Source organism: Anolis carolinensis, chromosome 2 (genome assembly GCF_035594765.1).
Source record: "Anolis carolinensis isolate JA03-04 chromosome 2, rAnoCar3.1.pri, whole genome shotgun sequence".
In the NCBI taxonomy this organism is placed as follows: Eukaryota; Metazoa; Chordata; class Lepidosauria; order Squamata; family Dactyloidae; genus Anolis; species Anolis carolinensis.
In genome coordinates this window covers 180,423,644-180,438,205 of record NC_085842.1, presented here as the reverse complement: position 1 = coordinate 180,438,205, position 14,562 = coordinate 180,423,644, and the positions used below count along the sequence as shown (strand labels likewise).

General features: G+C 42.9%; 1 protein-coding gene across 5 annotated transcripts in view; it reads left to right on the top strand.

Annotated features, from left to right (window-relative positions):
* The window catches only part of iqsec2 (IQ motif and Sec7 domain ArfGEF 2), a 242,558-nt gene that overhangs the window by 171,514 nt on the left and 56,482 nt on the right, over window positions 1-14,562 (top strand). The window contains exon 1 of one of the 5 annotated variants that reach the window (XM_062974046.1): window positions 9,617-10,369. The exons of the other annotated variants lie outside the window; for them this stretch is intronic. Coding sequence (XP_062830116.1) covers window positions 10,305-10,369 — 65 coding nt within the window. The 5' untranslated portion in view covers window positions 9,617-10,304. Of the gene's footprint in view, window positions 1-9,616; window positions 10,370-14,562 lie in introns of those variants that run through there. 5 annotated transcript variants of the gene reach the window in all.

The window sequence follows — 14,562 nt, the reverse complement described above, 5'->3', positions numbered from 1 at the left end:
GCTCACTGGAGGGAAGCATATTAGAGGCAAAGCTGAAGTATTTTGGCCACATCATGAGGAGACAGGAAAGCTTGGAAAAGATCACGATGCTGGGGAAAGTGGAAGGAAAAAGGAAGAGAGGCCGACCAAGGGCAAGGTGGAGGGCCGGTATTCTTGAAGTGACTGGCTTGACCTTGAAAGAACTGGGCGCGGTGACGGCCGACAGGGAGCTCTGGCGTGGACTGGTCCATGAGGTCACGAAGAGTCGGAATCGACCGGGCGACTGAGCAGGAGCAGCAGGAAGCGCTCTTACTGTCATAAATGGAGAGCAAAGTGTTAGTTATTTATGATGTTATTATATTTTACTGCCACATGAAGTGAAATATGACTATGGTATATTCTGCTTCAGGTGCCCCTGGTGGCACAGTGTTTTAAAGCACTGAGATGCTGAACTTGCAGAACGAAAGGTGCAGGTTCAAATCCCAGGAGCGGATTGAGCGCCCGCTGTTAGTCCCAGCTCCTGCCAACCTAGCAGTTCGAAAACATGCAAATGTGAGTAGATTAATACGTACCGCTCCGGCGGGAAGATAACGGCGCTCCATGCAGTCATGCCGGCCACATGACCTGGAGATGTCTATGGACAACTCCGGCTCTTCGGCTTAGAAATGGAGATGAGCATCAACCCCCAGAGTCGATCACGACTGGACTTAACGTCAGGGGAAACCTTTACCTTTACCAATATTCTGCTTCATATACCAAACCAATTTGCCTGGCTTTGGATGGTAGACATTTAGATGCTGGGTGGGCAGAGTTATTTGCTGTAACACTTCAGGTAACAAAATACCTTTGGCAAGCCCCAACCAGAAGCCATATTTCTGCAGATGCAGACTGCTAAACTGAGGCCAGAACTCCTTCCCCTTCTACTTTTTTTTTCGGGCTGAGCTTGAATATTCCAGGGCTTCCCACTTCCATGTGGCGACTGGTGTTCATGGGAAAGAGATTGGGATTGAGCGTACTGGGTTTATTGTGTGAACAGGGACAACCACCTCATCTGTGTTGGGAAAAGAGGCAAAGAATACCCCTTATACAGAGAGACTGCTCACTTCCTTGTTTAGTATTTCTCGGAGTTCATAAGCGAGACCTTCCCACCCCCAGTCTTTCTCAAAGCTTTCTAGCATCTCCGCACTGCTCCCCTATCATCACTATGGTGATGATGGTACCCATCCTCCCTCATGCAGGATCCATGGCAACCCAGCATCTCACCCCCTCTGCTCATCCCCATGGCAACAACATCCGAGGCCTGCTCTGCCTCATCAATAATTTCCTAGCTGTGTTGTTGTTGTCAGTTGTTTTGAGGATGGGGATCAAAGCATGGAGGGCAGTTGAAGTTCAGTCACTAAAGAGGAGAGGGAAAACATTCTTTGTCTCTCATTATTTAAGTGGGACACAAGCATAATGTGAAAGTGGAAGCAGATGATACCTGAGTGAGGGTATGTTCTCACCATTACTGGCAAACTGTATGATTGAAGAGGCATTGCCTGTACAGTATCTACTTGTATTTACTCAAGTCTAATGCACCATCGAATCTCATGCGCACCTCAATTTTCAAAACCCTGAAATCAAAAAAAGTATTTGCTGATGAATGTAATGCACAGTAGCAAAAGGTTCACTTTTTAATATGGCCATTACAGTTGCTGCCTACTTAGAATTCCTTCTTTAAAAACGGAAGTATTAGAGCACCAAAGCTTCCAGAAATGGAAAAGAAAGCCTTGGGGTGCATCTATGCTGTATAATGCTGTATAACGTTAACTGCCTTGGTTCAGTGCTATGGAGTCATGGGGGCTGTAGTTTTACAAGGTCTTGTGCCTTCTCCGCCAAATAATGTTGGAGCCTCACCAAACAACAAATCATAGAATCAAAGAGTTGGAAGAGACCTCATGGGCCATTCAGTCCAATCCCCTGCCAAGAAGCAGGAAAATCACATTCAAAGCACCCATGACAGATGGCCATCCAGCCTCTGCTTAAAAGCTTCCAAAGAAAAAGCCTCCACCACAGTCCGGGGCAGAGAGAGTGTTCCACTGATGAACAGCTCTCACAGTGAGGAAGTTCTTCCTAATGTTCAGGTGGAATCTCCTTTCTTTCCTGTACAGTAGAGTCTCACTTATCCAACATAAACGGGTCGGCAGAACGTTGGATAAGCGAATATGTTGGATAATAAGGAGAGATTAAGGAAAAGCCTATTAAACATCAAATTAGGTTATTCTTTTACAAATTAAGCACCAAAACATCATGTTATACCACAAATTTGACAGAAAAAGTAGTTCAATACGCAGTAATGCTATGTAGAAATTACTGTATTTACGAACTTGGCACGAAATATCATGATGCATTGAAAGCATTGACTATAAAAAAGCGTTGGATAATCCAGAACGTTGGATAAGTGAGTGTTGGATAAGTGAGACTCTACTGTAGTTTGAAGCCATTGTTCCGTGTCCTAGTCTCCAGGGCAGCAGAAAACAAGCTTGTTCCCTCTTCCCTGTGACTTCCCTTCACATATTTATACATGGCTATCATGCCTCCTCTCAGCCTTCTCTTCTGCAGGCTAAACATGCCCAGCTCTTTAAGCCGCTCCTCATAGGGCTTGTTCTCCAGACCTGTAATCATTTTAGTTGCCCTCCTCTGGGCACTTTCCAGCTTGTCAACATCTCCCTTCAATTGTGGTGCCCAGAATTAGACACAGTATTCCAGGTGTGGTCTGACCAAGGTGGAATAATAATAACAACAACAACAACAATTTTATTTTTGTATGCCGCCTCCATCTCCCCAACGGGGACTCGGAGCGGCTCACACGGGAACAAGCCCAATACAAATCACAAACATCATAAAATCAAACAATTAAAACAACAAGCATCACATTTAAAACAAATTAAACAGGTCATAGTTGAGAGCAGGAAATATAAACAATTATTAGAGGGGTAGCATGACTTCCCTAGATCTAGACACTATACTCCTATTTATGCAGGCCAAAATCCCATTGGCTTTTTTTTGCCGCGGCATCACATTGTAGGCTCATGTTTAACTTGTTGTCCATGAGGACTCCAAGATCAAATCCCAGGATGGCATAGCATTGATCCCTGGCCATTAAGTTAGAGATGACATTCCTCATATAGGAACTCCAAGTGCAACTCCTGAAGCAGCTTCCCTTTTTACTTTGGCTCAGCACTAAAATTACTGCTTTACTCGAATCTACTGCATACCTCAATTGCAGCAAGGTGATTTAAGCAAAAAATGTGCTAGATTTGAGTAAATAGAGTAAATTATGTGTGCTTACACAGAGGTAAGATCAACAGGTTTCAGCTAAGTGTGTATAAAACTGCAGCTATGTTGGGTGCCCACTGCAAACTTGCTTGATCAAACCTGGTGTTGGATGGTAGTCTCCCATTCAAGTACAAAGCAAGGCTGACCCTACTAAGCTTCAAAGATCAGACAAGATCTGTATTCTCCATCAGCTGCTTGAAATGGATTTTCAGTAAAGCAGTTAAGATAGGCATTAAGAATGTGGAAGTAGTGTTCAAATTATGACTAAGTAGTGACCGTGAATACAAAACAGGGAGTAAGTAACTTTTTAAGTGTATGTTAGTACTTAAGTATACTTTGTAGGTCTGCATATTATGTGATGGATTAATTCAGGGTCTCCGTGCACAATACAATACAATTTTTGCATAATCTGAAACGCTGTTTTTCCTACCTGAAAAAATCAATGTCTTGGACTTCTGGCCAAAGTATACCATAGGATCAATAAAATTGTGCTGGAGGCCTAGAAAGAACACTTTTCTAGGTATCACTAGTCTTCTGGCGCTCCATGCAGTCATGCTGGCCACATGACCTTGGAGGTGTCTACGGACAATGCCGGCTCTTCGGCTTAGAAATGGAGATGTGCACCAACCCCCAGAGTCGGTCCACGATTGGACTTAACGTCAGGGGAAAACCTTTACCAACCTAGTCTTCCAGAGCAATTGTATGGTGTTCAAAGCTCTTTGTATATACATGAAACTGTGTTCAACAAACTTGTATAATAATCAAGCCTCAAATACTGTATATCCCAACAATAAAATTGTAGATTCCCTTTTAAATGGCATTTTATTGGTCTTCTGTTACAGATGCTGAGATTAGGAACACATTACATATTTTCCCCCACAAATTCCTTATGCCAGTGTGGTATAAGTGTTGATCTAGGACTCTAGAGATGAGAGTTTAAATCCAGATGGAAACCCACTGGATGACCATGGGCAGGTCACACTCTCTCAGCCTTGGAAGAATACAATGGCAAAAAACAATAAAGTTCTTCAGTTTATATATGGATACTCTGTGGACCCAATGATCTACTTGTTAGCAATTTGTCAGTAATTGTAGAATTTGCCACCATTTCTCAAATTCTGAATAACAATTTGAGTAAAGATATTTACCCTAAATCTGCTGCAGGCTATAGATACATTTCCTTCATATTTGTCCCCTCTTTTTTAGAAAAAAGTTGAATGTGGTAATCTAATAACCTCTTTTACCTTATTTACATGCATATAAATTCAAGTGTGATGGCCACTTTTTTATTTAGTGATCCTCACGCCTAAAAGCAAGGTACTTAAGTGGTTCTAGGACCTATCCATCTGATTATTTGCATTTTCCCCTAGTTCCTGCATACTCCTTGTAGCTGTAAGTCAGTGTTTCTACTGTGTGGTTTTACATTTAGAAAGCCTTCCCCAATCTTGCTCCTTGGATTATACCTCCCATTGCTTAATGGAAGCTCATGTGTATTATTTCAGCAGTATTTGAAAGATTATGTAAGTGCCTTTCATTGTAACATTTGCATATAGTATATGAGAATGTATACATGTGTAAATATATGCATGTATGCCCTTAGACACTACCTGTTCGTGTGTATATTTGTACTTGTCTGTCTGTCTACACCCATGATGGTTTGTGAATTGCCTATTCATGTATCAGAATGCATGTTTCTGGAATTTATACATATGCAGGAGTCTTCTGCCTTTGCGTTTAAACATATTTATGCAAGCCTTCTTTGTTTAGTCCATCTTCACATCTGTTTCATGAACCACATAAAGAATGTCTGTCGGTTTGTGTATTTTATGTTTGTCAGTTGTGTGCATTTTGTGTACGTGTACATGAAGCGGCTTTGAAATTTGGTGATCCAAGTGTACTTAAATATTTGTAAATAAAGTCTGAATGCCAGTATCTGGAGTATGTGGTGGGTATAATTATGAATGGTTTGGCGAGACACCTTTTTGTTTGTTCTGTTGGAGCAGCAGGGTAGTGCACACTGTGTTCTGTTGCTGGCAGATGAAACTGATAATGAGTATATTCAGGGTAGACAAAAGGAAGGAAGCACTGCTTCGCATGGCTCATAACTGACGTGGAATTCAGTGCTAGAAGATGTCATTTTTACAGAAACACATTTTCTCTGAAGTGCTGCTGAGAAATTATATTAAAAATTTCGTGCAAACAAAAACACAAATGAAGAGGCTGTTCGCCAGAAAGATGATGATGAAGATATACCAAACTCACCACCACAATATATCAATATACAGATAAGTTTATCAGTAATTGCTTACCTTGGAGGCATTATTACTACACCTTGAAAACCCCTTATCCAAAATGCTTGGGATCAGAAATGTTTTGGATTCTAGATTGGTTTTTTTAAATTTTGAAATACCCGTATTTGCATATATAGACATAATGAGATATCTTGAAACAGGAACCCAAGTCAAAAACAGGAGGAAGATCACTATTGATCTTATGTACACTATAAGCCTGAGGGGAAATTAACATTTTGTAAGTTACTTTGAGTATCTTAGTAGCTGAGGAGCAAAGTAAAAATTCTCTAAATAATAAATACTGTAATAAAATAACAAATACAAAATTTGTTTGTGTTGCAAAAAGCCTGACTGTAATTTTATACAATATTTTAAACATTTTAGTCCTTGGAACTAAATTGTGTACATTGAACCATCACATAGTAAAAGTGTCACTGTCTCAGTCAACTAGGTGGGCAATTTAGGAAAATTTCAGATTTCATGGTAAGGGATGTCCAACCTGTATTAGGCCACTGCCTGAAACAACAAACTGGAAGATCTTCCTTTGGGGAGTGTTGTTTTTCACATTTTTAACAAGCAGTTTCTTCGTTTGAATTTTATTCTAGCATATTAAAAAAAACAACTCATTAACACTCCAGTGAATTCTTTAAAAGCTGTGATCCTGTAGATAGTCCTTTGTCTAGCCATAATCTGCTGGTGGCAATGAAAAATGGCAAGACATCACTTCTCTGTGTTTGCAAAGCTTGGGAGGAGTGCAGAATACTGACAAGGACAGAATTGTGAGTGCCAAACTGACCCAAAAATACTTCCTATCATCAAGTTCACTAAAGTAGGATTCAGTTGCTAGTCTGGTTAACTTCTCTATGGGCACATCTACACTGACCTTGTAATGCAGTTTCAAGCCGCTATGGAAGAAATTGGAAATCCTGGAATCACTTTGAGGCCTGGATGGTGATTATAGTACACAGACTACAAAGCAGTAATGAGCATTAAGGGCTTATTTTACCCACTTTTGTGGGTGTTTGTTGTGTAGCTGCCACTGTTTGAATCTAGCTTTGAACTTCATTAAATGATCTGTATGGATGGGGCCTTAGCGAAATGAGTGATGCTGTATTTCCCTTTGCCTCTGTCAGCTAAATGCTTTGGGCTTGTCCTGAGGTATACTTGCACAATATTTTTGTTGTTTTTGTTGTCTGCCCTCAATTCATTTGTGGCTTATGATGACCCTATGGCAAACCTATTACAGAGTTATCTGGGGATTAGAGTGTTTGTTGTGACTTGTCCAAAGTCACCCATCCAAATCCTGGCTCTTCAGAGTCACTGTCCAATTCTCAAACAACTACATGTTGTTGTCTCAGCACATCCCATCTGCTGTACAGCCCTGTAGAGTTGAGGTATCATAATTCCACATATGATTTATAACTGAAGAGTGATATTTGAGAAGTCATTTATTAGAAAGCATTCTGAGGTGTTTTGAAAAGCAACTCATAGAGAACAGGTCTGTTGGTGACAGTCTTGGAGGCCACATGGAATCTCAGTATTCAGAGGCCATGAAGAGCTGATATTGATCGTAAAGTAACTGTGCCAGAACTGCCAACCAAAGTGAGGAAAAGTGGTCAGTAGATATATTTATTTGTTTGTCTTGGTGTCAGTTACTGTAAAAGAAAGAGCGGGGACATTTTCTTCTTCTTTTTCCCTGGGAGAAAAACTATTCTGAAATATATACGTACATCTTAAATAAATGGAGTAGGACCCGCTGTTTCATTACAGTCCTTTCTCTGGGCTTGGCTAATGTGCATATTGTCCTCTGGTTCCCTGGGCCAGATTATCAATCACCCTGCTTCTGTAATTGCTCTACTCATGGATTAAGGACCAAATGCTGGAGGGAAAATGTCCTTTAAAACTTGCTTTCTCTTCTTCCCCAGTTATATCCCTGCTCTCCCAAGATTTCTGTTATCATTTACTGAGTAACTGAGCAAAACTTTTTAAGAGGATAATGTTTTTGATTTCATCCAAGTCACTGGATGGAAAAGACAACATGCCCATCCTAAAGAGGCCTGCTTGACATCTTCACTATGGCCTTTTTGTTTTCCTGGGCATTTTAAAAATCATATTTGTTTTATTTGTCACATTAACAGTCTGGTTTTTTTCTAGTTTTGATTTTGGATTTGTGTGCTAGAGTGTCTGCTATTTGTTGTGGGGATTATTGACCCAAATCCAAGTGCCCTAACTAGAGTATAGCCAAGAAATCAGTAGTCCTACCTCAGTTGGTTGATCCTCAGACTTCCTTTACCGCTCTCTTTCTTGTTGCATTCATATCCTACTTTTCCCCTCAGTGGGTTCACAGCTGAACCCATGTTTGGGGTGTTTTATCCTGATAACAACCGTGACGGGTTGGGAACGCTCAGTGTCGCTGGCCCAAGATCCCCAGATGAATTACATGGCTTATTTAGCACCCTCTCAAATGCAGCATTAGGAAGCTCAGATCCCACAGAGTCCCTTTTCGTTTCTAATCAGAATTATGAATGCAGTTCTGGTATTTGGGACACCAGCTTCACCCCTGCTGTTCCCCCTGATATAATGTTCATGTGCCTTCATGTCATACTTATGAAGACCCCGCAGATTTCCCAGGCAAGAAATACACAAAGGTGGCTTTGCCAGTTCCTTCCTCTGAAAAACAAGCTACAGGGATCTCCCATCCACCTGGATTGACCCCACTTAGCTTTCAAGATCAGACAGCATCTGGTATTTTGGAGTCCTGACATAATGTGTGTGTGTGTGTGGTGTGCCTTCAAGTTGCCTATCAACTTGTGGCAACCCAATGGATTTCATAGGGTTTACTAGGGGTAAATTGCAGAATGGTATATAGGGAGATTACACAGGCCTTTTAAGAAATTTGGGAGGGATCTGGAATCATTTGAGGACCTCACCTTGGGGCCTCAGGAGCTATACTTTGCCCACTCTTGTTTTAACCATTAGATCACACTCTTCCCCCACTGGGTTAGCTCTTGTAGGAATATTTTTGCAATATGTAGAGATACTTCTGATGTGCTTCAAGTATGCAAAGTGTGTGTGTAACACTGTGACCATGGAATAAACCACACCCATCAGCTGCTTTGAGTCTCCTTTGTGGAGAGAAAAAACAGGGCATAAATAAACATAATAATAATCATAATCATTTGGCACAAGTCTTGACAGAGCATTCCTTAGAAATTTTGGCTGGACCGAAGGCAAAGGAAATCCTGAGCACTAAATGCCCAGCCAGAACAGGAGCAGGCATGGGGCATGGGCAAACTTCAGCCCTCCAAGTTTTTTGGACTTCAGTTCCCAGAAATTCCAGTCAGCTTGCCAGCTGTTAGGAATTGTGGAAGATGAAGTCCCAAACACCTGGAGGGCCAAAGTTGCCTTGCCTGGGATCGAGTGAAGGGATGAAACCAAGGAATCCGGCTTGTCCACAGATCCTGACAACTTCCACCCTGCCTTTGAACCACAGCCCTTGGGTGCAACTATATTGTCAAATTAATGCAGTTGCTGCTGCTGCTCAGTCGTTTAGTCGTCTCCAACTCTTCGTGACCTCATGGACCAGTCCACGCCAGAGCTCCCTGTCAGCCGTCATCGCCCTCAGTTCCTTCAAGGTCAACCCAGTCACTTCAAGGATACCGTTAGTAAGTTAATGCAGTTAGACAGCACTTTAACTGCCCTGGCTCAGTGCAACAAAATCTTGGGAGTTGTAGTGTTACAAAATTCTTAGCTTTTTCTGCCAAAGGGTACTGGTATCTTAGTAAACGTAACGGTTTTCCCCTGACGTTAAGTCCAGTCGTGACCGACTCTGGGGGTTGTTGCACCGAAGAGCCGGTGTTGTCCTTAGACACTTCCAAGGTCATGTGGCCAGCATGACTGCATGGAGTGCCGTTACCTTCCTGCCAGAGCGGTACCTATTGATCTACTCACATTGGCATGTTTTCAAACTGCTAGGTTGGCAGGAGCTGGGTCTAACAGCGAGCGCTCATTCCGCTCCTGAGATTTGAACCTGGGACCTTTCGGTCTGCAAGTTCAGCAGCTCAGCGCTTTAACACACTGTGCCACCAGAAATCCCAGGATCCCATTGCATTGATCCGTGGCAGTTAAAGTGGTATTAAACTCCCTTCACAATACATTATAGATCAGTAGTTCCAAACTATGGACCTTCGGCTTCTATAATTCTTAACCATTGTACAAACTAGCTGGAGCTTCTGAGAATATGATGCCCAAAAGGACAGGAGGACTGACGTTTGGGGATCCCTAGTGTCGGGTGTCTCTCTTTTCTTGGGTGGAAAGGTGTCATTGATCAGAGTGCTGCCAAAGAGAGACAAAGGTGGGCACAGGATCCCAGAGCTATCGCTCCCTGATGCTTGGGGCAGGAGCAGGGGGTGGGTCTTCTTTTTAGGGGCTGCCAGGGGCCTTGATGGACTTGGGAGAGGAGAGGGATGCAGGGCTCTCCAGAGGGAGGGCTGAGAAGTCTTTGCCTCCTCCTTCTCCTCCTCCCCTTTGCGAGGACGAAGGAGGAGGGATGGAGACGCCGCGCTGGCGCCTGGGCATCTTTGGGGCTTGTCACCACCTCCTCCTCCACTGAGAGTCATCCGGGGTCCCCACCTCCCCCCCCCCCCCAATCCCTTGCTGAGGAAACAGAGGAGGAGGACGCCGGGATCCTGGCTTGGAGGGAGCACAACCACAGCCATGTGGTGCTTGCAATGCTCGTCTGAGCGCCGCCCGGGGCAGCTGCAGCATAAACTCCTGCACTGGTGAGTGAGCCCCTTTTTACTCATTCCTCCCTGGAGATTCCACCCTTTTGCCCTCCCCCGCCAAGAGGGATCTCTTTTATTTCAAGTACTTTGCATAGTCTTTCTCCCTGTGCCCCCCCCCCCCACCAGAAATATTCCCACTCAGGAGGGAATCACCTCTCAGTGGCAACACAGCAGGAGCTCTTTTCCTCCTCTGTTTCCTTTCCCTCGTTATCTCTTAGGCAGCTTCCCCCTCCCATATAATCCCCCCCCCCCCCCCAATAGCAACTGCATCCCAAACCAAGGATCTCCTATTAGAAATGCTTCCACACACCAAGAGGGAAATCCTTCATCTCTTGTGTTTGTTCAGAAATGTCCCCCAAATAATTTGTCTTCATCAGGATTGCTTTTCTGCCTCAACCACTCTGTACTTCTACCATTCATTTATCTCTTAATGCCCCCCCCCCTGCAAAATGCTTTTGCTTGTACCCAAGATGCTCTGAAAGATGCTGCTGCTGAATGCAGCCACCCCAGGCACAAGCCGGAAGAGAATATCCGCTGCTCCTTGCACCATTTGTTTGAGTGGATCCCTTCGCACAGAGACTTGCCCTTCCCTCCATATATGAGAGCCAAATCCAATTTGCAGGCTGTCTTCCCATATTTCCGGATTTCTCAGAAGACACGCCACTAAATTGACATCTCTCTTCTGTACAGATGGTCACTTACTGGCCTGTGTTCGTGACTTCAGACATGTTTATCCATCTGCCCCTCATGGGATCTCTTTCATTCAACAGAGACCTTGCCAGGAAACCCTGGTTTCTCTGCTAGATATGTTCTGGTGTGTTCACTGGGGAACCCCCTACCCAAGTACTCCAAATACCCCTTTTTCATTCAAAATCTCAGTTGACTTGAGCAAGCTTCATTCTCACTTAATCATCACAAGCTTCATTATCACTTCATTGTCAAATTTCGGAGGCCAGTTCAAACTTTCTAAATTGACCCCCCCCCCCAATGCTTGGGTATACTAGCCCACACCCTGAGATGTGCTGGATTACACCATCCATCATCCCAAGCCAGCATGGACACTGATGTTGCAGGTGAGGAGGTAGGAGCTGTAGCCTGGTTGATCCGATCTGGAGAAATTGAGGCAATGATGTGTTGAGGTGGTTATGTGCTGGCTATTATTATTGTTATTATCATAATTACTGTTAACTTTCTTTATATCCAGCCTTCCCCACATCTACATTTTCAGTATTGGACTAGGACTCTAGAAGAGCAGGGTTTGAATCTTGGCTTGGACATAGAAACCCACTGGGCGAGCTTGAACAAGTCACACTCTCTCAGCCTTAAAGGAAGGCAGTAGCAAAACCCTCTGACAATATCTTGTTAAAAACCACACTCTAGGATTAAGTCATTGTAATTAAAGTGGATGTGAAGCCACAAAAACAGCAACAACAACTCTTTCACTACCAGGACTAAAGGGAGCCAATAGGAAATGCAGAGAGTCCTTTCTGAGATCCACACAGGCCATTTTGTCACAGGCAACCTTTTCTCAGAGGCTTCCATTCAGCTTCTATTAGAGCAGTGGTTCTCAACCTGTAGGTCCCTAGATGTTTTGGCCTTCAACTCCCAGAAATCCTAACAGCTGGTAAACTGGCTGAGATTTCTGGGAGTTGTAGGACAAAACACTTGGGGACCCACGGGTTGAGAACCACTGTACTAGAGACTATTGGGACCCATGTGAAGAACTTCAACTGCTACAACTTCATCTCTAGCAAATTATTTAGACCTGTTTCCTTTTCCTACAGTCTTCATTATGTGAGCATATTTTCCCCTATCTTGAATTTCAGAATTTATGAGACAGTTCAGAAAGACATTGTACCTGGATAAGGTCATCCTCAGTGGATTGTTTTTGTTTGCCTTCAAGTCATTCCCAATGTATGGCATTCTACGGATAATATTTAATGGGTTTTTCTTGGCAAGGATTGTTCAGCAGGGTCTTTTGTTTGTGCCTTCCTCGGAGGCAGAGAGAGTTGAACTTGCCAAAGTTACCCAGTGGGTTTTCATGACTGTGCAGGGATTTGAACCCTGGTTTCCAGTCCAGTGTTCTGGCTCAGTGTTCAAACTACTATGCCACTCTGGTTCATCATAATAATCATCATTGGTGATCCCTCGTAGAGTCTTGACAGTGGGTCCATAAGTGACTGTAGAGACCTATTCTGGATCCGCGTGGTCTATCACAATGAGGACATCAATTTCCAGATGGAAGATGATCCAACAAGGGTTAGCTTGACGTGCCTTCCTCTTGGTGTGTTTCTCCCTTTAGCCCTCTATTTGCACCTCTTCCATAACAGCTGAATTGTTCAAAGGGATCTTTTGCCTGTGTCTTCCTCTGAGGCAGAGAGAGTGGCACTTGCCCAAAGTCACCCAGTGGGTTTCCATGGCTGAGGCAGGATTTGAACCCCACTCTTTTGGCTCAGTGTTCAAACTACTATGTCACTCTGGGTCATATAAGGGAGAAAAGGATCTGAGAAAAGGATCTGAATGGAGATTGGAAATCCTAAAGTACCGCAGTGCCATAACAGCCTTTTAAATAGGTCTCTTTATCCTCCCAATTCATCTCCTTTCTTCTGCAGCTCTGTTAGTACATACATAAGATCACAATCTTTTGCCTTGAATCAAGTAATCTGAAACTGCTTCAGTCTCAGTTACTAACAGTCTCTTTTTGCAGAGTGGATACAAATGGCCCACTGTCAAATGACAGGGGCAACCGTTTTTAATATCAACTTTCCATAATGAGATGACTGCAAATCTATAAAAGATGGAGGGGCAACATCCTGTTACTGAATTTGAAAAAAGCAAAGATATAAACCCGACCCAGGATGGGTAGGTTAATCTTGATTTTAAGAACTCTGTGTTCCCAGAAATCTCCATGAAGTGCAGTTCTCCCTAAAAACAAACCTGCTCTGTGCACATTGACATTTTAAAAAGGATTTTTTTTTTTGGTTTAAGTTTTGAGGCAAAACCATGTTTTAAAATCTTAAGTATCATGGGAGTGAGAGCCAGCATGACATTGTGGTTTGAGTGTTGGACTCCGACTCTGGAGACTAGGATTTGAATCTTTACTCAGCCATGGAAACCTACTGGGTAGCCCTGGAGAAGTCATGTACATTAAGCCCTGAAAAACTCTGTCAGAAACAACCTGAAGGCATACAACAACAGATTTTAAAAAGAAACCTAGAAAGTTCAATTGAAAGGTATGGGAATTTTACTTGTAGACAATAGGTTATGAGTTATCTCCTCCTAAAATAGGGAGACAATAATCTGCTAGTTCCTGGCCGTGTATTGAGATGACTGCAAGTAAATCCTAACCTTTGCAGCAGAAGATAAACTGCCTTTCTGCATGACCAGGATTACCATTGCATAGAGTTCTCACGTGTTTAGTGCATTGGGGACCCTCTACTACAGAATTTCTCAAATTGTGCTCCTCCAGATGTTTTGGACTTCAGCTTCCACAGTTCCTAACAGCTGGTAAACTGGCTGAGATTTTTGGGAGCGGAAGTCCAAAACACCTGGACGAGCACAGTTTGAGAAACTTCTCTATTTCATTGACAAAATGAAGAAGTCTGTAGTCATTCATGTATGAGTCTGATGTTAAAGCATGCTGAGATTAAGCAGAACTGATGGGGGAATAAGCAGAATGTGGTGTTGGGTGTGGCTTCCTAAGGATCCTAGCTCTTGTGAAAAACAGGAGGCCGAGCAATCTTGTAGTCCTGTTGTTTATGAGTGTATGGTTTAAGTGTTTTGGTAATGCCTTCTGAAATCTCTGAAGTCAGAGGACTGGTTGAATAAAGTTTTCCATGATGCACGAGGCATCAGTGCTCTGTGTATGGTGCCTGGGACGTTTATTTTTTAAACATAATTCTGATATTTCTCTTTACTTGAGTGTATATTACCCAACATGATCCCATTTCGATCCCATTTTGATAGTTAATGCAGAAAAGATGGCCAAAAACTAGAGTCTGTGTTTGAGTGTTTAGGATTCAATCTGTTAGCAGTGGTACGAACAGGGACAATAGTTCCCTAGCACTGTGCATATATCATCACAGTTACAAACATATAATAAAAAGAGGAACTGTCTTCCAACTAAACATTGCTTTGACACTTCTAGCCTAACAGGCCAGCTGCTTGATAGATCTATATATAATCTTACC